At 33.6% G+C, this 21,138-nt stretch overlaps 1 protein-coding gene across 1 annotated transcript in view; it reads left to right on the top strand.

Annotated features, from left to right (window-relative positions):
- SOS2 (SOS Ras/Rho guanine nucleotide exchange factor 2) overlaps positions 1-20,986 on the top strand; it is a 78,463-nt gene extending 57,477 nt beyond the window's left edge. The window contains exons 13-23 of the mRNA XM_081119648.1: positions 1,240-1,343; positions 2,926-3,148; positions 7,216-7,335; positions 7,488-7,650; positions 8,177-8,294; positions 9,519-9,691; positions 12,133-12,249; positions 13,877-14,138; positions 14,651-14,692; positions 17,687-17,796; positions 18,910-20,986. Coding sequence (XP_080975774.1) covers positions 1,240-1,343; positions 2,926-3,148; positions 7,216-7,335; positions 7,488-7,650; positions 8,177-8,294; positions 9,519-9,691; positions 12,133-12,249; positions 13,877-14,138; positions 14,651-14,692; positions 17,687-17,796; positions 18,910-19,419 — 1,942 coding nt within the window. The 3' untranslated portion in view covers positions 19,420-20,986. The remainder of the gene's footprint in view (positions 1-1,239; positions 1,344-2,925; positions 3,149-7,215; positions 7,336-7,487; positions 7,651-8,176; positions 8,295-9,518; positions 9,692-12,132; positions 12,250-13,876; positions 14,139-14,650; positions 14,693-17,686; positions 17,797-18,909) is intronic.
- Positions 20,987-21,138: the final 152 nt, after the last annotated feature.

Here is a 21,138-nt window from a genome sequence, read left to right as displayed (position 1 = left end):
GAATTTTAATTATTAAAATATGTGTTATTTGCATCAGATATCTGACATGTGTTATGCTTCCTGGCCTACTGTCAGCACCCCTCAACATGGATGGACCTGGAGAATATTATGCTAAGTGAAATAAGCCAATCAGAGAAAGACAAATACTATTTGATTTCACTTATATATGGAATCTAATGAACAAAAATAAACTAACAGACAAAATAGAAACAGACTCATATACAGAGAACAGACTGACAACTGTCAGAGGGGAGGGGGGTGGGGGGTTGGGCGAAAAAGGAAGGGATTAAGTAAGACAAACAAATAAGAAGAACCAACCTCATAAACTGACAACAGTGTGGTGATTACCAGAGGGAAAGGGGGGTGGGGGAGAATAAAGGAGGGATAAGTAGTGATGGAAGGAGACTTCACTTGGGGTGGTGAACACACAATACAATAACAGATGATGTATTATAGAATTGTATATGTAAAGCCTATATAATTTTATTAACCAATGTCACTCCAATAAATTGAATAAAAAAATAGAAATAGTCACCCATTGAAGTAATGAAGGAAAAATGCTAATATAATTAATTTACAGTATCTCTAAGTCTCTGGTGGAGAGTGGAATGTTATATTTGTATAGATTGATTAAATATCTACTTGGGAGGTTATAAGTAGTATTTTTGTGGTACTACAAAACAAAATAGCTGTCAGAAATATTTTTGTCTTTTGAAATAAAATACATGTAAATTACATAGAATAAAATACATGTAAATTTACATGGACATACATGTAAATTACATAGAAATTTGATGATAATACTTGAGTTTAGAACCAAATACAGTATCATAGTTGATTTTCCATCTTATATGGAAACTATATAAAAATTTAGATAATTAAAAATTATTTTTAATGTAAGCACTTAAAAATAGTTTTTGTATAGTATAGAGAATGCATTTTGTACATATAAATAAAGAAAGGTACTTTTCCTGAACATAAATTGGTAATTAAGTGCAAAACCCACAATTTTTATGCTTATAATTTTTTTAAGTATTATTTTAAATTAATAAACAGTTTGGAGATATACTATCTTCATATTGTTGAAGCACTTAACATATTAAGTAAATACAAATTACAGACTCTTTAAGTGTTATAATGGCCTTTGTATGTAAAGCGATGACCATGGCATTAGAGAAGTAAATGTATAATTGAATGCTTAGGTTTCACTAAAATGTGTTTTTCCCCCCATTTTATCAGGATTTTAAATGTATTTCGGCACTGGGTTGAACACCATTTTTATGACTTTGAAAGAGATTTGGAGTTGCTTGAAAGACTAGAATTCTTCATTTCAAGTGTAAGAGGTATATTATTTAAAGGTTTGATTGAATCTTATGTTGCACATGAGTTTATTTTTTAATTTGTGTGACTTTTAATTTAAGAAGCTAAACTAGTTTTTATTTTTAAAAAGTTGAAATAACATTTGGAATGATTTTTATAGACTGTAAGGAGTTTGTGTATGTTTAGAACAACCTTAAGTCTTAGAACCTTGCCTTTTCAAATATTTTAGAAGAATATGTCTTTTCAGGTCAAAAGTCCTCTTTAATAAATTTAAGCCTTTTTATTTCATGTCAAGGTTGCCATTCCTTCAACTAATTAAATATTTGTTTAATTTTATCTGTTTCTTTATTCTCCTTAATCTTATTATTTCGTTTTGAATAGTTAACAGCTCTTTAAATAATGTTTACTTACCCCCAGAAAAGTTTTTAGTGTTTTTGGCACCTGAAAGATAGGAGTTTCCTACCTGAAGTTTCAGAACACAGCCCATGAAATGAAGCTGTAGGCCATGAACATTTAAACAGATGTATGTGTCATCAAATGTATGTTATTGAATCAAGAACATTTGTATTTTATCTGATAGTATAAGGCATTAATTTAGCATACTATAACTAAGCGTAGCTTGTTTCATCTACTTGTTCTTTAAGGGGAATTTTACTTAAAATAGAGAATATGATTCCTTTGTTTCAATTTTGAGATATTTAAGTACATTTCTTTCATGTGTACTTTAAAATTATTTATAGTACTAAATTAATTTAAATAATATTGTTAATAGGGACACTAGATTATATGTAATCTAAGAAGCTTCCAAAATACACACACATATTAGAATGAAGCAAGTAAGTCTTATGTTAATGTTTATATTAATGTCTAAAGGCCTTTCCTATACGTGTACCTCAGGATAACCAAATAGCTGGTGTGTGGAAGTTTCTTTTTATACAAGTAGTATAACTAATAAGTGAAAGAGTGATAGAATTAGAATATTACCATTTCTCAACTCCTAGTAACATCACAAAAGAGAAGTAACTGGTTATTCTGTGCCTCCTGTTAGAAATATTCTGGCAAATATTCATGTCAAAAATTTGATCTTGAATCAGATAAAGTCTCTGTTTGTCTGATTTACAGAAAATGCAGGGATAGAGAAACATGGCAGTGACACCACAGGGACAGAATTGGCAAGATTCAGATTTGGAGAACCACAGAGCAAAAAATAAATTAGAAGCAAAATGAGAGATTAAAGAACACTTGAGACACATTGACTCAGATCTCATTCAAATCCTATTTCAAACAAACCAACTATAAGAAAACATTTATGAGACAATCAGAAATTTGAACACTAATATTTGATGATATTAAGAAGTTATTGTCATTTTTTATATGTGATAGTGGTATTGTTATTTTTTAAAATCTTTAACCTTTAGATACATACTTAAATATTAGATTTGTTTTTAAATAACGAGTAGAAGAGAAGGCATGAGTGGGATTAGATGAAACAAAAAGATGCCATTGAATTGATCATTCTTGAAACTGGATAAAGGTTAAAGATTATATAAAGATTTACAGTTATCTATCAAATAAAAGGTATTTTTGTTTTGTGTCTTTTTCTAGGGAAAGCCATGAAGAAATGGGTAGAGTCAATTGCTAAGATCATCAAGAGGAAGAAACAAGCTCAGGCAAATGGAATAAGCCATAATATTACCTTTGAAAGTCCACCTCCACCAATTGAATGGCATATCAGCAGACCGGGACAGTTTGAAACATTTGATCTCATGACACTTCATCCAATAGAAATTGCACGTCAGCTGACACTTTTGGAATCTGATCTCTACAGGTAGACATTAACAGTAATCTGCTCTGTTTTCAAGAAGCTTGAACATACCTTTGTTTTCAGAGCATTTAGCAAATTATTCATGAGTGCTTAAAAATACCTCATCTATTCTTGTGGGTATGATGGAAAGTTCATAGCACAGTTTTTAACTACAGTCTGTTCTACAGGTAAAAGTCTTAAAACACATTGCTATTTAGGCCTAGATTTGGTATTAGCAGTTCTTCTCAAGAGCACTGGCAGAGAGAAGACTAATGCAATAGAATAGCAACCACTCTCAAGGTAGTCACTGACTCCTACTTCTAATACGTTTTTCAGATTGCTTTATTGAGTTGTTTCAGCTAAGTCAGTCAGTATGGATGCTAGGCTCTTGGCCACTAAGTAGATAGAATATTGAGTGAGACAAACTTTCTTCTTTTTCCTTTCTTTTGTTTCAGATTCTACATAACCAAAATTATACTTGGGAGCTTGAGACTGGGTTATGTTTGTTAGCCAAATGAATAACAAAATTGTTAGAGGAATAGATTTCTTAACTTTTTTTAAGGATTCTAAAATAACTTTATCTCTTTGAAGTTAGTATTAACTTTAAAGAAAAGTTATTTCTGAAGTAGTGTGATGACAAACCACACTTAAAACTTCTGAACCATTTTCTGTCATTTATAAGGATCACTAGAAATGTGCTTCCCTGTTTTAATCTGTATCTCATCACCTGTCTTTATATATAAAGCGTTCTTGCCATCGCGCTATATCCTTTTATCACCCCAAATTGTTCTTATTCCAAAATTACTCATTCAGGCATCTCATTGCTTCCTAAGCAGTCTTCTCTCCTTCAGCTTGCTTTATCAACTTCTTCCTCTGTCATCTTTTTTTAAACTATCCTTTCCCAGTGCATAGCCTCCTTCTGTCCTCCCTCCTAATTTAAGCTTTCATCTTTCATTTAAACCAGGGGTGGGGAACCTTTTTTCTGCCAGGGGCCATTTGGATACTTATAACATTATTCAAGGGCCATACAAAATTATCAACTTAAAAACTAGGTATGGAAAAGCTCCTAAATTTATTGAATTTCGAGTCCCACCTGTGGTTGCCTTGGCAGGGCCAGACCAAATTCCCCACCCCTGATTTAAACCCATGCTCCTGTGAAGAGTATAAGCCTCTTAGGTAACATTATACCCCATCTCCACCCCCCCACTCTCATAAAAAACAAAAAAACCCCACCATTATTATCCCATCAAAAACTTTTCTGCATTCAGGAACCCCTATTAAAATACAATACCTTTAATAAGTTATCGTGGCCCAGTCGGGCATGGCTCAGAGGTTGAGCATTGACCTAGGATCCAGGTGATCAGGGTTTGATTCCCAGTCAGGGCACATGCCTAGGTTGTGGGCTAGGCAGCCGATCAATGAGTCTCTCATCATTGATGTTTCTGTCTCTCTTCCTCTCCTTTCCTCTCTCTGAAATCAATAAAAATATATTTTAAAAAATAATAATAAGTTATCCTGGCCATGCTGGAGTGGCTCTGTTGGTTGAGTGTCCTCCTGTGCACCAAAAGGTTACCAGTTCCATTCCTGGTCAGGGCACATACCTAGGTTGTGGGTTCCACCCCCGGTCGTGGCACTTACGGATAAATGTTTTTCTCTCTCTTCTTCCCTCCCTTCCTCCCTCCCTTCCTCTCTCCAAGCATGTCCTCAGGTGAGGATTAAAAATATACATATATATAAAGAGAAATTGTTCTGGTTAGCAGCAAGTTTTTGTGTGTGTTTTTAACAGGGATTACACAGAAAAGTAACAACATATAAAGTTTAGTGCTAATGGGGAATGTAGGAAAGCACATTCTTCATTAGCGTTAAACATAAAACTTCACCTTTAGAATTGAGCCTCTGGTTTATCCTGGTTTATTCTTCATTAGTTTTAAACATAAAACTTCACCTTTAGAATTGAGCCTCTGGTTTATCCTAGCACACATGTTGGAGGTTGTCAACATCTGGTTCAGAGTGTTACGTTATACTTTCAGTAATTTGGAGTTCAGGTGGGTTTTTGTTTATATTGTAGGATTTGTGATAGGTAGGAATGAAAGGACTTGTTACTTGAGATAACAAAGCAAATAGTTCTGAATCAAGTTTTTCTTCATAGTGACTGTTACATGAATGGACATCAGAAAGAACAAAAATACTTAGCTCTATGTGGACTTGCTTTCAGAACATAGGAATCCCTTTGTTAAGTGATACATGTATTATGGAAGATGGGTAACATACATAAAACTTTGACACTAAACTAAATTTGTGGTGAAATAATAGAACCGCTTTAAGAAAACTTATTTTAAAAACTTAGCAAGTACCCATTTGTACTCAAATTTACTGTTTAAGTATACATTTTTTAAAAGTTAAAACCTAATCTGTAGGACAATGATAGCAATGCCCTGGTCAATTTTTAAAAAATATGTTTTTATTAATTTTAAAGAGAGAGAGAAAGGGAGAGGGAGAGAGAGAAACATTGATTGGTTGCTTCCTGCACACCCCCTACTGCATGAGCCCACAACCCAGTTGTGTGCCCGAATGGGGAATCAGACCAGTAACCTCTTGGTGCATGGGACAGCGCTCAACCAACTGAGCCTTACCAGCCAGAGCCCTGGTCAGTTTTTAAAAAATACATATTTTTATTGATTTCGAAGGGAGAGGAAAGAAGAGATAGAAACATCAATGATGAGAGACTAGAGTCATTGATCGGCTGCCTCCTGCACGCCCCTTGCTAGGGATCAAGCCCAAAACCCTGGCATGTGCCCTGATGGGGAAGCGAACCTTGATTTCCTGGATCTTAAATTGATGCTCAACTACTGAGCTATGCCAGCTGGGCCCTGGTCATTTTTTTTAGATTATGTAATCCTGACTCACTGTGTATAATTATTTAATCAGCTCTTTTATATTACTTTTTTATTAAATATTTCAGGTATTCCAAAAAATGTAGAAAGCAATATAATAAGGGCTCATGAACAACAAAAGCATTATGAGTAAAGTTGAAATCCTTTGTGTATTTCTTCCCAATCCTGTTTCTCTTGTTTCTCCCAAGTAATGCCACTATCTTGTATTTGGTGTTTACTATTTCTGTGTATATCTTTATAATTTATATACATATAAACATTCATTAACAATATATAGCTTTGTTTTGCACATTTTGAAGCTGTTTATATTTGTGTATCATTCTGCAATTTGTTTTTTACTTAAATTGTTACTGGCACTTGTTCAAGTTGATAAATATAGCTCTAGTTTGCTTATTTTAATTGCTGTGTGATATTCCATTGTATGAATTCTCCATAATTTATCCAGTCTCTTGAATGATGAGCCTCTAGGTTGTTTGGGACTTTTCACTCTCACAAACAATGCTTCACTGAACATTCCTATAAATTTTTTTTATAACCTGTTTTATCTAGAGTCTATACCTAGGTATAGAATTGCTGAGTGATCTAGTATGTATATCTTCAGTATTATGAGATTTTGACAAATTGCTTTACAAAGTAGTTGTATCAGTTTTTACTTGCACATCAGTGTTGGAAATTTCTTGTTTTTTCACACTTTTACCCATTTGATATCAGACCTTTGTTAGTCTAACAGGAATAAAATGGGATTTCATTGTGTTTTAATGTTCTTTTCCCTGAGTAAGAGAAAGTTGGGTTTTTTTAAAACACAAGCCTTTTTTTTTTTTTTTAATGTTTTTATTGATTTTAGAGAGAGAGGAAGGGAGAAGGATAGAGAGATAAAAACATCAATGAGAGAGAAACATCATTGATTGGCTGCCCCACTGGGGATTAAGCCCCCAACCCTGGCATGTGCCCTGACTGGAAATCGGACCGGTGACCTCTTTTTTCATGGGTGGATGCCACTGAGCCACACTGGCCAGGCAAGAGAGTATTTTTTATATTTGTGGCTAGTCAGATCTATTCCTCTGTGAATTACCTCTTCTTATGTTTGTCCATTTATCTTTTGGGGTAATTGTGTTTTTCTTATTAAGTATTAGACCTTTAAATGATTTTGATAATAATCCTTTGTAGGTTAAGTTGCATTGATTTTTGGTTCCACAGGAAAGTTCAACCTTCTGAACTTGTAGGGAGTGTGTGGACCAAAGAAGACAAAGAAATAAATTCTCCGAATTTATTAAAAATGATTCGCCATACTACAAATCTTACGCTCTGGTTTGAAAAGTAAGTTTTTACTTACTCTGTCTCATTCTTAATAATAATATTAAGCCATATATAAGCCAAAATCCTTGCTGAAAATATATTTCTTCTTTTCTATATGAGGTAAGGAAATTGCTTTCTACACCATGAATTTTTTCTTTTTCTTTTTTTGTTAGGTGCATTGTGGAAGCAGAAAATTTTGAGGAACGGGTGGCAGTGCTAAGTAGAATTATAGAAATTCTGCAAGTTTTTCAAGATTTGAATAATTTCAATGGTGTATTGGAGATAGTCAGTGCAGTAAATTCAGTGTCAGTATACAGACTAGATCATACCTTTGAGGTAAGTTTTAGGCTTAAATAGTTCATTATTTTGGGGGGGAGATAAAATTAATGTAAAGAGATTCCTTCTACCACCGATCTTTTGTTGTAAATCCATCTTATTCCCTTAAATGCAGTGATATCAAGATATTAGAAAATACATCAATATACACTAGTAAGCCTTGGGTTTATAAAAGCATATGGTACTTGTGACTTCCATTTAATTAAATATGCTTACCAAAAATGTAATGAAGTTCCAAATGGGTATTTTCAACAGCACATTGATTGATAGTAGCAAATAATGACAAAGGATTTCAAATATAAGTATGCAAATTACTTTAATCATCTTTGGTAGATAGTCAAAGAATAAGTTTTATATTTATAAATATCAGAAGAGAAATCATTTCAGATGAGTGCAGAAAGGAATACTACTTTTTATTAAAAAATTGTTTCCTCAAATATTTGCAAAATTGTATAAAATTAAAAGCTGTGCATTCATAAAATATGATTGAATTGTAAAAACAAATTTACTCTATATATTTTGAAAGGCCTTGCAGGAAAGAAAAAGGAGAATTTTGGATGAAGCTGTGGAATTAAGTCAAGATCACTTTAAAAAATACCTAGTAAAACTTAAGTCAATCAATCCACCTTGTGTGCCTTTTTTTGGTAAGTTAGTAAATATGGACTTATATTTTGGGGGAGAGTGTATTATGTACAAAAAAGACCATCTTTTAGAGGCAGATTGTTCTTATTTTATATCTGAGAGCATCTACTTTTATTAGCTGTCTCTATTATATTAGTAAGTAAAACTTAAATTCTCTGTTTCCTTATCTATAAAATGATTATGATAATTACCTCATAGAGCTGTTGTAAGGAGCTCCTTGGGGTCTCTTCTATAAAAACACATATCTCATCATGAGGGCTCCACCCTCATGACTTAAATGCCTCCCAAAGGCCCCACCTCCTAATACCATCACATTGGGCATTAGGATTTCAACATAGGAGTTTTGAGTATTTATACCATAGCATGCATGCGTGTACAGAAACACACCCTGTTGTGATAACCAAAAATGTCTCCAGACATTTTCAGATATCCCCTGGGGGACAAAATTGCCTCCAGTTGAGAGCTACTGATTTAAATAAATCAGTAATTATCCATAAAAAAGGAACTAAAAACTTTCTTACTGTCCTAGAGTGAGAAATAATTCTTTTTCTATCTAAATTATGGACTTTGCGAAATAGAATTAGTTTATAAATCTGTAGTCTTATTAATCAGAATTGGCTTAAAATTAATTTATTGATTTGATCAGTAATCATTTAAGATCATTAGCATTAGATATTTACAACCAAATATTAAAATGGTTAGAATAGATTTAAAACTTACAATTTTGACTTTGTGAACAAATCCTTTTTATTTTAGGCTATTAGTCTAAGAAATGGCAAATTAAGCTTTCCAAAACCCCAATAGTCTTTTTTTTTTTTTTTTAATGTTTTTATTGATTTTAGAGAGAGAAGAAGGGAGAGGGAGAGAGAGAGATAAAAGCATCGATGTCATTGATTGGCTGCCTCCTGCACTCCCCCTACTGGGGATCAACCCTTCAACCTGGGCATGTGCCCTGACTGGGAATCAAAGCAACGACTTCTTTGTGCATGCGTCGATGCTCAACCACTGAGCCACACTGGCTAGGCCTAATATTCTTTTTATTTTAAATTGTTTTCATGTTACATTCTGAATGTAGAGTTAATTATTAAGTCTATCAGAGACTTATCAACATTTTAGGAGTAGAATTGCTGGGTTGTAGTATATCTTTCAACTTTTCAAAGTAGATTGTTTTCCCAAATGGCTAAATAACCAATTTTATAATTTTTCTTCAAAAATTTTTTTACTAGGAATATATTTAACAAATATTCTGAAGACTGAAGAAGGAAATAATGATTTTTTAAAAAAGAAAGGGAAAGATTTAATTAATTTCAGTAAAAGGAGGAAAGTGGCTGAAATTACTGGAGAAATTCAGCAGTATCAGAATCAACCTTATTGTTTACGGATTGAACCAGAAATGAGGGTAAATATTTTCTTTGCTTACCTTTGAAAGAGAACATGTTAAATCCTCTGCCATCTCTAAAAAGTATCACAACCACACATTCTCCTATTTATTTTTCTATGAAAATAACATAATTAGTTAATAATCAACAGATAGAAGTGGTAAATATTAGATATTCTGCACTAACAATCTGAAGTTACTAATATTATTAGGTATTTTCTCTTGAAAGTATTGCTTTTTTTGTGTAACTGATTCAAGTAACATTTGCAAAAATGTATGAGAAAACGGAGTAAAAGAAGTTTTCTGATGTTCATGAAGTAAAAAGAAAGTCCACTACTAGTACTATCATTGGTTGATATCCATTTTAGGTATTTTATGCACCAATAAAACATTAAGTAATTAATACCTTCTTAAGAACACTGGGTTTAAATGGAAAGGTGCTCGTAAGAATGGTATGTGTATATGCATAGCAAAAAATTAATTTTTTAAGCATTCTATCAATTGATGTTCTGTTTTGAGCAATAATTCATAATATTGATTCTGTGGTACTATAAGATGTGGACTACCTTCTAAATTAGAGTAAATTACGATATTATGTTTATGTTAAATTAATTTTATGGTATTATACTTATTTGAAAGTCAGAACATAACTATCAGAATTAGTTCACCTGTCACATTAAATATTGTGCTAAACTTTCAGATGTAGTCTATAGGTTGGGCATATTGAGTGAAAATGGCCACTACAATCACCCCTACCCTCCTAAATTATAAAATGGTAATTGTTTTTTTGTTCTCAGTTCAAAACAAAGTACCCGAAAGTCCTAAGAAATAATGACCTAACTTCTAAAGTATGCCATGATGAAAATGTAGACAGATACCTGCTCTAAAGAAAATAAGCTACTATTTCATCTCATTCCCTCACCATTGGGCCACCATCTTTGATATGGAGCTTCTCAGGGCTAAGAAAATATGTTTTTGAAGCCCAGATTAGAGTTCACAATATATTTCCCCCACAGAAATAATGTTACATTGTACTTGATTATACTTGAAATTAGTACTTTTAACATTCATATGTGATCCAGTCTAGACTTCCTACCATCTTTTAAAGCATTCTTTTGGGGATGAGGTGGGGTGGTATGCAGAGAATACTTTCTTTATGGTTAAATCAAAGTAAGTTTCAAATGTAGATAAAGTAGCTATTCACTTTTCAAATCATAGTTAACCAAGTTAAATTGTATTAAAAAGTAGAGCAAATGATGAGAAAAACAAGAATATTGCTGTTATAACTTTATAAAAGTCAATTACTATTGGTTCATATGATTTAACATAGTTAACCTAAATTGTTTCAATGTAATATAATTTTCTTGAAATTGACAGAATGCCTGAAAAATGGAAGTATTTTACACTACAAATTCTATAGCTCATTTTGCCTACTGCTAAGGCTAAAACCTAGTACTTGTTTTTATATACAATCTAACTAAACCACTTCAAAATTAAATAAAGCTAAATCCAGTAATTTGTTTCTAAGGAATGTTTCTAAGGAAATCATCAGAAATATACAGAAAAATTTATGCACAAGGAGTTAATAAACAACAATAATAATTATTATTATAGCAAAGAATTAGAAAGCACCTATATGAATAACCTGTCTATATGGAGATTGGTGAAATATCTTTTTGAAACATCCATTTGATGAAATATTATAGAGTTAATATTTGTGTTTTATAAAGTAAGTAAACCACAGGGGGAAAAAATAATTCAATATAAGTTTTAAAAAGGTTAAAAATAACTATGGTGTGACCCCAATTTTGCATAAAAAATGTAATAAATATATCCATGCATATATTCACACACAGTCAAAACAAGGATATTTTAATAGTGAAATGTTAACAGTGAGATCTTTGGTTAATGATGAGATTACTATTTATTTGTTGTTTTGCACTTTACTAAATCATTTAAGTTTTCTACCTAAAAAATTTAAGCTTGTAAAATATGTTTCATAAAGATAAAAAATTATTTTACTAGATAAGTTTGTTTATTATTGTTCTTGAAATTGCTTTTAAATAAACCTTAGTCTAATTTATTTCTACTTTTTTTTGTGATTGCCAAAGTTTAATTGTGGATTATAACTATAATTCTGTTGTAAACACTTTTGATAGCTTACTGGTGATGATCATTTTGTTGTTATAATGAGTAGGGATAATATTAACAAGGATACAGAGCCATTATATGGTAATAAGTGAAAATCTGCTCATCCTCTTAATAGAACTTTAAGACTAGAATATATAACTTCCATAGAAATTATACATTTTTATTCAAAAGCAGAAAGATTGGAATCCACAATCCTTGTGGACTTCAGACATTATGATCTTTTGATTTGTTGATAATTTTTTGTATTAAATTGATGTAATAAGTGTTTTAATAAGATCTGAAACATTATGCTTATGGGTATTTAATTCCAGCGATTCTTTGAAAACCTTAACCCCATGGGAAGTGCTTCTGAAAAAGAGTTTACAGATTATTTGTTCAACAAGTCACTAGAAATTGAACCCCGAAACTGCAAACAGCCACCTCGATTTGTAAGTTCATTACAATTTTGGAAAAATTGTATTTAAAACAGTATTATCACTGTTTAACAGCCTATTTCCATTAAAATTGTAATTTACTCAAATAACTGTTTTGTTTTGTTTTGCTCCTCACACAAGGATATGTTTTGGTTTGGTTTGTTGTTTTTTTAATTGATTTTAGGGAGAAAGGGAGAGAGAGAAACATTGATGCGAGAGAGAAACATCAATCGGTTGCCTCCCATATACACCCCGACTGGGGAATCTGCCACCTTTTGGTGTATGAGACAATGCTCCAACCGACTGAGCCACCCAGCCAGGGCTTGAATAGCTGTTTCTAAGTGTTTTTGTTTTGCAGCACTGCACTATTTCTAAAATTACATACACTGGGGGGGGATGTTAGCCTTTTGATAAAACCTGGTTTATCATTTATCTTAGTACCTCTTACTTATCTGTTTACTTTTTATCTTTCCTAATATAAGGGGGAAAGCTGTGAGAAAGTGAGAACCTAAAATGACCCGTAGATGGGTGGAACAGGAAACAAAAAGACCTGAGAAGGAGTAAGCAGATGTATCATGGCTCTTCTGGCTTGACCATGACTCCTGCCATTAGAGCACCATGGTTGTCACTGGAACCCACCTCTCTTGCTAAAATTTGCTGCTACAGTTTCTAGTTATTCCTGGAGTTTGCAGTGGCAATAGAAGTAGTGTAAGACCAATTCTTAGCTAAACGTGAAGCAAGATGTGAAAGGAAGTAAAAACACCAGTTTGGGGCTGAGCAGCACGCTTGTAGTTTCATATTATCTCATTTCCGCAATTGTATGATATACATCTTACTCTAATTTTATAAACATAAAAACTGAGACTCAAAGGAGTTAAATAATTTTTTCAAGGCTGCATAGCTAAGATATTGACATAGTTGAGATTTTAATTCAAGTTTAAATCTGAGTTTCATGTATTTTTATTAGGTTACCACTATGAAAATTTTAAATAGGAAGTAGAGGTTGAGGTGGAAACAATGATAGCAGTTTTTCTAAAGATTAAAGTGCTGTTGTAGAGCTTGGTCATTTACTATTAGGAAGAAAAAAGCAAGGTCTCTCTTTTTTCTTTTGGAGCACTTATCATAATATGTTGTATATATTATGTCCACAGTAAATATTTGTAAAATTGATCAGTGACTTGAAGAAGTTTAAAGTATTTCGAGAGCAAAATGTTATTTACATAGATTTTTAAGACTTATTTCTGCAGTATGAAAAAAGATTTACTTATATCCAAGTTCATCTTAAAATTAAGCCAATCAAATGCCAAAGTATTCTTTTTTAAAATTGAATTTATAAAACATCGTCCACATACTGCATTGTGCTCTCATCCCCAAAGTAAAGTCTCTTTCAGTCCTCATTTTCCTCCCTTTGCCCACTTCCACCTTCCCCCGCCTCCCTTTCCCTCTGGCTGTCACCATACTGTTGTCTGTGTCTGTGTGTCATATATCCAAAGTATTTTACTAGAATATTACAGGCTGTTTTTGCAGATTGGGATTTTATTGTACTCTTGTAACTATATGCTAAGAATTAATAAAGTAGCACTAAGTCATAAAAATAAAATACATGCAAATTAGTAATGGTAATTATGTTTGCTTTTCCTAGCCCAGGAAATCAACTTTCTCTTTAAAATCTCCGGGAATAAGGCCTAATACAGGTCGACATGGCTCTACCTCAGGCACTTTACGAGGTCATCCAACACCATTAGAAAGAGAACCATGTAAAATAAGCTTTAGCCGGATTGCTGAAACTGAGCTTGAATCAACAGTGTCAGCACCAACCTCTCCAAATACACCATCTACTCCACCAGTATCTGCTTCTTCAGACCTTAGTGTGTTTTTAGATGTGGATCTCAACAGTTCCTGTGGTATGTATTTGATGTAAACCATTTGGTAAAAAAAGGAATCTTGTGTTTAAAGTAATTCTCATCATTTTAATTAGGGAACTATAGAATCCTTTTCAGACTCTATTAGCATGGAAAATGACAGTGAAATGTGAAAATAGTGATTAACACAAGGGAGTAAAGCATCATTCATGTGTTATTTATGCATATTTTCTAATTTATTCACTCAACAAATAGTGAAGTGAATATTTGAGGCCCACTACTATAAAGAGAGCAGTAGACAATGAATAAGAAAAGCATATAAATTCTGAGAAGGAAATTTAAAAAGAGACTGATAGAGAGGAAACTCACGCCAATAAAGGAAAAACATTCCAGATACAGAGTACTGGGTTCATTTCTTTAAAAACTTACATTGCAAAAGATGATAAAATTCTGTACTTTGTGTGTGTTACTACATGTTACTTTATGCAGACATATTTAAAAAATAAAAATCATATATATCTTTCTTTTCAAATTAATTTTTCTCATTCTAATAGGCAGCAACAGCATCTTTGCTCCAGTCCTTTTGCCACATTCAAGTAAGTAAGAACTTGAGTTGATTCTAATGAAATGACTATGAAAATAATTAAGTTGATTAAATTTGTGTATGAGTATTTTGGGTTTAACATCATTTAAAAAATTTAATATATGAGTGAAATTCTTATAATAAATTGAATTATTTGCTTACAAGTGGGTACTATTTAAATTTTACTATAGTTTGTTTTCATCGTTTTACAGCCTATGTTGTAGGTGCTGTGTAACCGTTGAACAAATTACTTAGCATCTGTAAGTTTGTTAAGGATCAAATGAGATAACTTATGTAGAGCATCTAGCACATTACTTGGCACAGAATGAAGAGTGATTTCATATCAGTTACCTCTTCTCTTCCCCACCCCTTCCAATCCATTTGCCCATAAGCATACTATACTAAATGTTTATTAGGTTCCCAGGCTGGCCCTTGATCACTTATTTCTTCACGTGATCTTATTAAAGCAGTATTTTAAGTAAATCACTATTCTGCCATTCTTATTTCATAATTTATGATATAAATGTTATCACCTTTCTTTCTACGGTCATTTGTTTAAAACAAAGTAACTGAGGAACAACATAGCAGCTTCAGGAAAAATTCTCCCAATCTGGAGGACTTTTGCTTCTATCATAGTAAAATGTATATGACTTAGATAGTAGCAAGAGAGTCCCTTTCTTATGAAAAAAGTAAGTTTATTCTTTTAAATGTTTAATTCCAAATGTTATTTTAATTTAAAAAAAAACAAATAATGCTAAAATACTTAAAATGAAATAAACAGCAGTTCCCTATCATAAACTAGTATCCCCATGTCTGAATTTTAGATTCTCCTGAGAATAAAACCCCAATCTCCTGCAGTGGTGGGAATGAGGTGGTTGCTTGGCCTCGCAAAGAGGAGAATGGGATTAGGGTTCTAATTGTCCCTTATATAGACTTAATCAAGTCTCCTGTTTTCATGCCCCTGCCTTCCATTGTACCTAGTGCCTTTAACTCCTGATCCCTTGGTTCTTTGGGGGCAAAATTGCTGCTTTTTCTCAGTTTCACTGACTGTAGACATGTGAGTTTCATCTTACTCCATTTGTCTCCTTCATATACATTGTAGTCTACCTTCATGCATTGATGCTTCAAAATTCAGATATTTCCTGGGTTCGTTGAAGTTTGTGTATTTTATTAATTTCCTTGTTCTGTGGTAGAAATGTTTATATTATGTATATTAGTTTCTGTTGCTGCTGTAATAAAGTACCGCAAACTGAGTGGCTTAAAAGAGCACAGTTCTAGAGGCTAGAAGTCCAAAAATCAAGGTGTTCACAGGGCCATGCTCCTTCTAAAGCCTGTAGGGGAGAATTTTTCCTGGCCTCTTGTAGTTTCTGGCATTTTCTGGCAATCCTTGACATCCTTTGGTTTATAGATGCATTGCTTTAGTCTCTGCCTCTGTTGTCACATGGCCATCTTCTCCCTGTGTGTCTTTGTCTCTTTTCCTCTTCTTTTTTTAAAAAAATATGTTTTCATTTTCAGAGAGAGGAAAGGAGAGGGAGAGGGAGAGAGAGATAGAAACATGATGAGAGTCATTGATCAGCTGCCTCCTGCATAGCAGTAGCATTTACAATATTTACAAGTATTTACAATAAGTATGAAAAGTGCTCACTGTACGCCTCCCTACTGGGGATCGAGCCCACAGTCCAGGCATGTGCCATGACTAAGAATCGAACCATACATAATCTCCTGGTTCATAGGTTGACGCTCAGCCACTGAGCCACGCCAGCTGGGCCCTTCTCCTCTTATAAAAAACACTAGTCATACTGAATTGGGGCCCGCTTTCATACTAACTTTTTTAGATATGTAAAGACCATATTTTCAAATAAAGTAACATTTAGAGGCACTGGGGTTAGGGTTCAACATATCTTTTGCAGGGGGATACCATTCAGTCCGTAACACTATGTCATTTTAGAACCATAACTTCTAAATATTATTTTGGATGGTAGTAAAATATATTTTTCACATGATAAAGAAAATAGTTTTGAAATTTAATAGACAATGTTATATTGAGAATAACTGCCTAAAATCCTGAATATCCTAAAATAAATCTTGAAATAAAGAAATAAAGTATTTACAATAAGTATGAAAAGTGCTCACTGTACAATGAGAAAAACAGCAAGAATCCATTAACAATGGACATGAATAAACTGTTCACATCAAAGTATGAGCAAGCCCTTGTTAAAAGGTTCTTTCATATATCAGTTAACCCTTATAAATTGCTATATTAGTTTGACCCTTTTGGAAAGCAATCTGAAAACATGTCTAACCATAAAAATGTTCACATCCTTTGGTCTTATTCATTCAACAGAAAATCTAGTCTTTACTTTGTACCAGTCACTCTGCTAAGTACTAGGGATTCAGTGGCTAACAAGAAAGACAGTGTCTCAGCTTTTGTTTATACAGAATATCATCTTTTTGGGAAAGAAGTAACATACGTGAAAATCATATCGTTCATCCACTCTCTTGGCTTCTCTACTTTAATTTTAGCTCCTTCATCTCTTACTGGTTTCTCTTCATTTTCCTAACCTATTAACATTGGAAGGCCCAAGACTCAGTCCCTGGACCTTTTTTCTCACTCACTTGATTGTCTCATTCAGTCTTATATCATCTATATGATAATAATTTCCCAATTTTTTTCTATACCCAGAACCTCTCTCTTGACCTTTAGACTTAGACATTCAGTGACTTATTTGACATCTCTATTTAATCTTAATTAAATAGTATGGTTTTATTTAGCTATATAGTACCTACTACGTGCCAGGCAGTACCATTGTGCTAAGTGCTGAGGATTAAAAAATAAATACACACTGCCCTCAAAAAGCTTACAGTTTAATGGAGAGATTAGATAAACCAATAATCAGCTATAATACAGTCTGACAGATGCTATAGCAGAGTTTATCACAAGTTGAAATTAAATTTGTGTAATGATTGCACTGTGAATTGTTGTTAAACTAATCTTTTTAACCCACAGAGGCTTTCTTCAGTTCGTGTGGTAGTTTACATAAACTAAGTGAAGAGCTGCTGATTCCTCCTCCTCTTCCTCCTCGAAAAAAATTTGATCATGATGCTTCAAATTCCAAGGTAGTCATCTCATTCCAAGTTGTAAATTTTTTAAATAGTGTGTGTTCTTCTAAAGAGTCTGTCAGTTAGAATCTGGCTACTCTCTATGGTTTTTAAACATTTGGGTTGTTTTATTTGAAAAATACATTAAATAATTTTTTAATCCTCATAATACTTTTTCTAAAAGAAGAGGCTGGGCAGATTCACAGATACTCAGAAGTACATTTTCTTTCCTGTAGAGGTTGAAATAACTTGAGTATTCAAAGCATTCTTCAAACTTTAGGGTGCATCAGAATCACCTGTAAGGCTTGTTAAAACCAGATGGCCAGAGTTTCTGATTCAGTAGGTCTCGTGTGAGGCTCAGTAATTTGCGTTTCTTGCAAGTTCCCCACCGTTGCTGATGCTGCTGGTCCCTGGATCACACTTTTCAAACCATGATTCGAAGCCTCACTGGGGAAAGTAGAAATAGACGGCCAGAAAGCAGAAACTAGATATTAAGTCCTCTTAATATCATGTTCTTTCATGTCCACAAAACTATATATTCTTTTCATTCACTTGCCTATTATTATAATTAAAATGCATAAGTTTATGAAATGTATAGGCAAAGCAGGATAACGTGGCATTATGTTCTAAGATTTCAATTAAAACATCTCATATATAATCAAAATATTAAACTGGGTCCTGAATTAAACTGGGAGTAATTTACTCATAAACCTGATCATTAAATCAAATTAACCTATTTTGAATGTCTGGATTTAACTTGGCCCAGTTAAATTTCTTTCATTCATTCATTCATTCATTCATTCATTCATTCATTCATTGTTAATCCTCACTGGAGGATATTTTTTCCATTGATATTTAGAGTGAGTAGGAGGGAGAGATGGAAAGAGAGAGAGAGAGATTGATGTGAGAGAGAGATATCGATTGGTTGCCTTCCACATGTGCCCAGCCAGGGCCAGGGATGAACCTGCAACTCAGGTATGTGCCCTTGACTGGGAATAGAACCCTAGATGCTTTGATGAGTAGTCCAACACTCTAACCACTGGGAAACACTGGCCAGGCAATTCTTTTAAAAACTTTTTCTTCCAGATTTTTCAGGAGAACAGAAGTATAATTTAATTACTTTTTTTTAAGGGAAATATGAAATCTGATGATGACCCCCCTGCTATTCCACCAAGACAACCTCCTCCTCCAAAGGTAAAACCCAGAGTTCCTGCTCCTACTGGTGCATTTGATGGGCCTCTGCCTAGTCCACCTCCACCGCCGCCGAGAGATCCTCTTCCTGATACTCCTCCACCAGTTCCCTTTCGGCCTCCAGAACACTTTATAAACTGTCCATTTAACCTTCAGCCACCTCCACTGGGACATCTTCACAGAGATCCAGACTGGTTCAGAGACGTTAGCACATGTCCAAATTCGCCAAACACTCCTCCTAGCACACCCTCTCCAAGGATACCACGTCGATGCTGTGTGCTCAGTTCTAGTCACAATAATCTTGCTCATCCTCAAGCTCCCCCTGTTCCACCAAGGCAGAATTCAAGCCCTCACCTACCAAAACTGCCACCAAAGACTTACAAACGGGAGCTTTCACACCCCCCATTGTATAGACTGCCTTTGCTAGAAAACGCAGAAACTCCTCAATGACCTTAGCCATATGTAGTCATTGACACTGGAATGGTATTTGTAAAGGTTTTTTTTTTTAATTTATTAAAAAAAGGCATAGTATTTTAGTACTTTTTACAAATAATGCTCTTAAAAATGCTACTGATCAAATAAGCTTTTAAAATTGGAAAAATAAAAATACAAAAGTCCTTTGCCATTATCCTCAGGTGATCAGTAGCATTGCCTTGTCTTGGATCCTCAGTGCTGCCAAAAGGCCAGTATAAAGAATTTATATTTGCACTGTAGACTCTGTTAAAATATGTTTTAAAGTGACATTGATTGCACTGAAAAGGGATAGTGCATTTGTGGATTTTTTCAAATTTGAGTAATAGCTGCCTTATTAAGGCAATAAATTTACATAAACACAGGGGGTGTATGGTGTTATTGATTTTTAAACCTCTTTGACCATCTTCTAGTTTTTACATTTAGGAGAATTGTGAATAACACCCATTGTTCTTAAACTCTTTAATGCCATGTCTTAAATGCCAGAATTTGCTGCTAAAGACAAAAATGAAAAATAGAATGAAAAGAATAGAATGCACTGTGTTTATTATTTTGTCAAAATGTAAACAAAAAGACTACCTAATCCAATCATAGAGGAGAAAAGGGCATGTATCTTATTCAGATGTGCCTTTTGTTTTTGCAGACTACGGTGTCTTTAGCTAATGAGTTGCCTATTGTTTTGGAAAACAAAGTTAATATGCCATGTATGTACAGTTTTGTTTATATTGTATATTTAAAGATAATGCTGATAACCTATATAAATTCAAGTGACTCGAGGCCTATAATACAATCTGTTACTTTACTAATTCATAAACGCAAAAGAAAAGTTTCTTATGGCATAGGAACCAACTGCCTTGCCTTCAAAACCTAGTAACTTTATAAATCTTGTGTTAACTAAAATTTTTTTAAATATTTTTTTTAGATTGGTAATATTTAAACCAGCAAATACTTAAAGCTTTATTAAACTTTTTAATCAGAGAAGTGAGTAAAACTTTTATTTGCCATTTGGTGGACTCCTTTGTTCAAAGTGATGAAAAAGTGTTTTGCTGATAGTGGCATAGCAGCAGATGTAAGGTATCCAAAGCCACGTTGTTTATTTACTGGTCTGTGGCCATTTACTGTGCTTTGTATCAGAGTGCTTAACAAGATTAATAAATCACCCCAGTCTTCATTTTTAAAAGACTTAAAATATGTGTTTTCGGTGTAAGGAACTAGGGGAGAGATTGTTGAGTTCTGTAGAAATATTTACACACACATTATTTTCTATATTTTTGTACATTTTCAGTTTGTAAATCCCAAGGCATTTAAGTGATGTAAATTTTAGAGGGATAAGTGTCTTCACTGCTAAATGCAATCAGCAAGCTTCTAGCAACCATTTTATGAATTCAGATGAAAAATTAGGATCATGTTGGTAACTCTTGATAAGCAGGATTATAATGATCCTTAGTAGGATGGATTTAAGACTAATAACTACTGTGTGAGTCTCCAATCAGGTAGGCTTTGCCTTTTAAAGAGCAGATTAAAATACTCTTTGTCTGGAGAAGTGATATAAACTGCCTCTTCGTTAAACCAGACTTGTAATGTAGGGGAGAGGGGGGCCCTCCAGCGCGCACGGGACGCCGCGGCCCAGCGCTCAGCCACACCCAGGTAACGCTGCCTTCCGGGCTTTGTGCTTTTGCTCAGGAATCGAGGTACCAA

The sequence above is a fragment of the Miniopterus schreibersii genome (assembly GCF_964146895.1).
Source record: "Miniopterus schreibersii genome assembly, chromosome: 1".
Lineage (NCBI taxonomy): Eukaryota > Metazoa > Chordata > Mammalia > Chiroptera > Miniopteridae > Miniopterus > Miniopterus schreibersii.
Note: the sequence above shows the minus strand (reverse complement) of the source record. Positions and strands in the feature narration are given on the sequence as shown.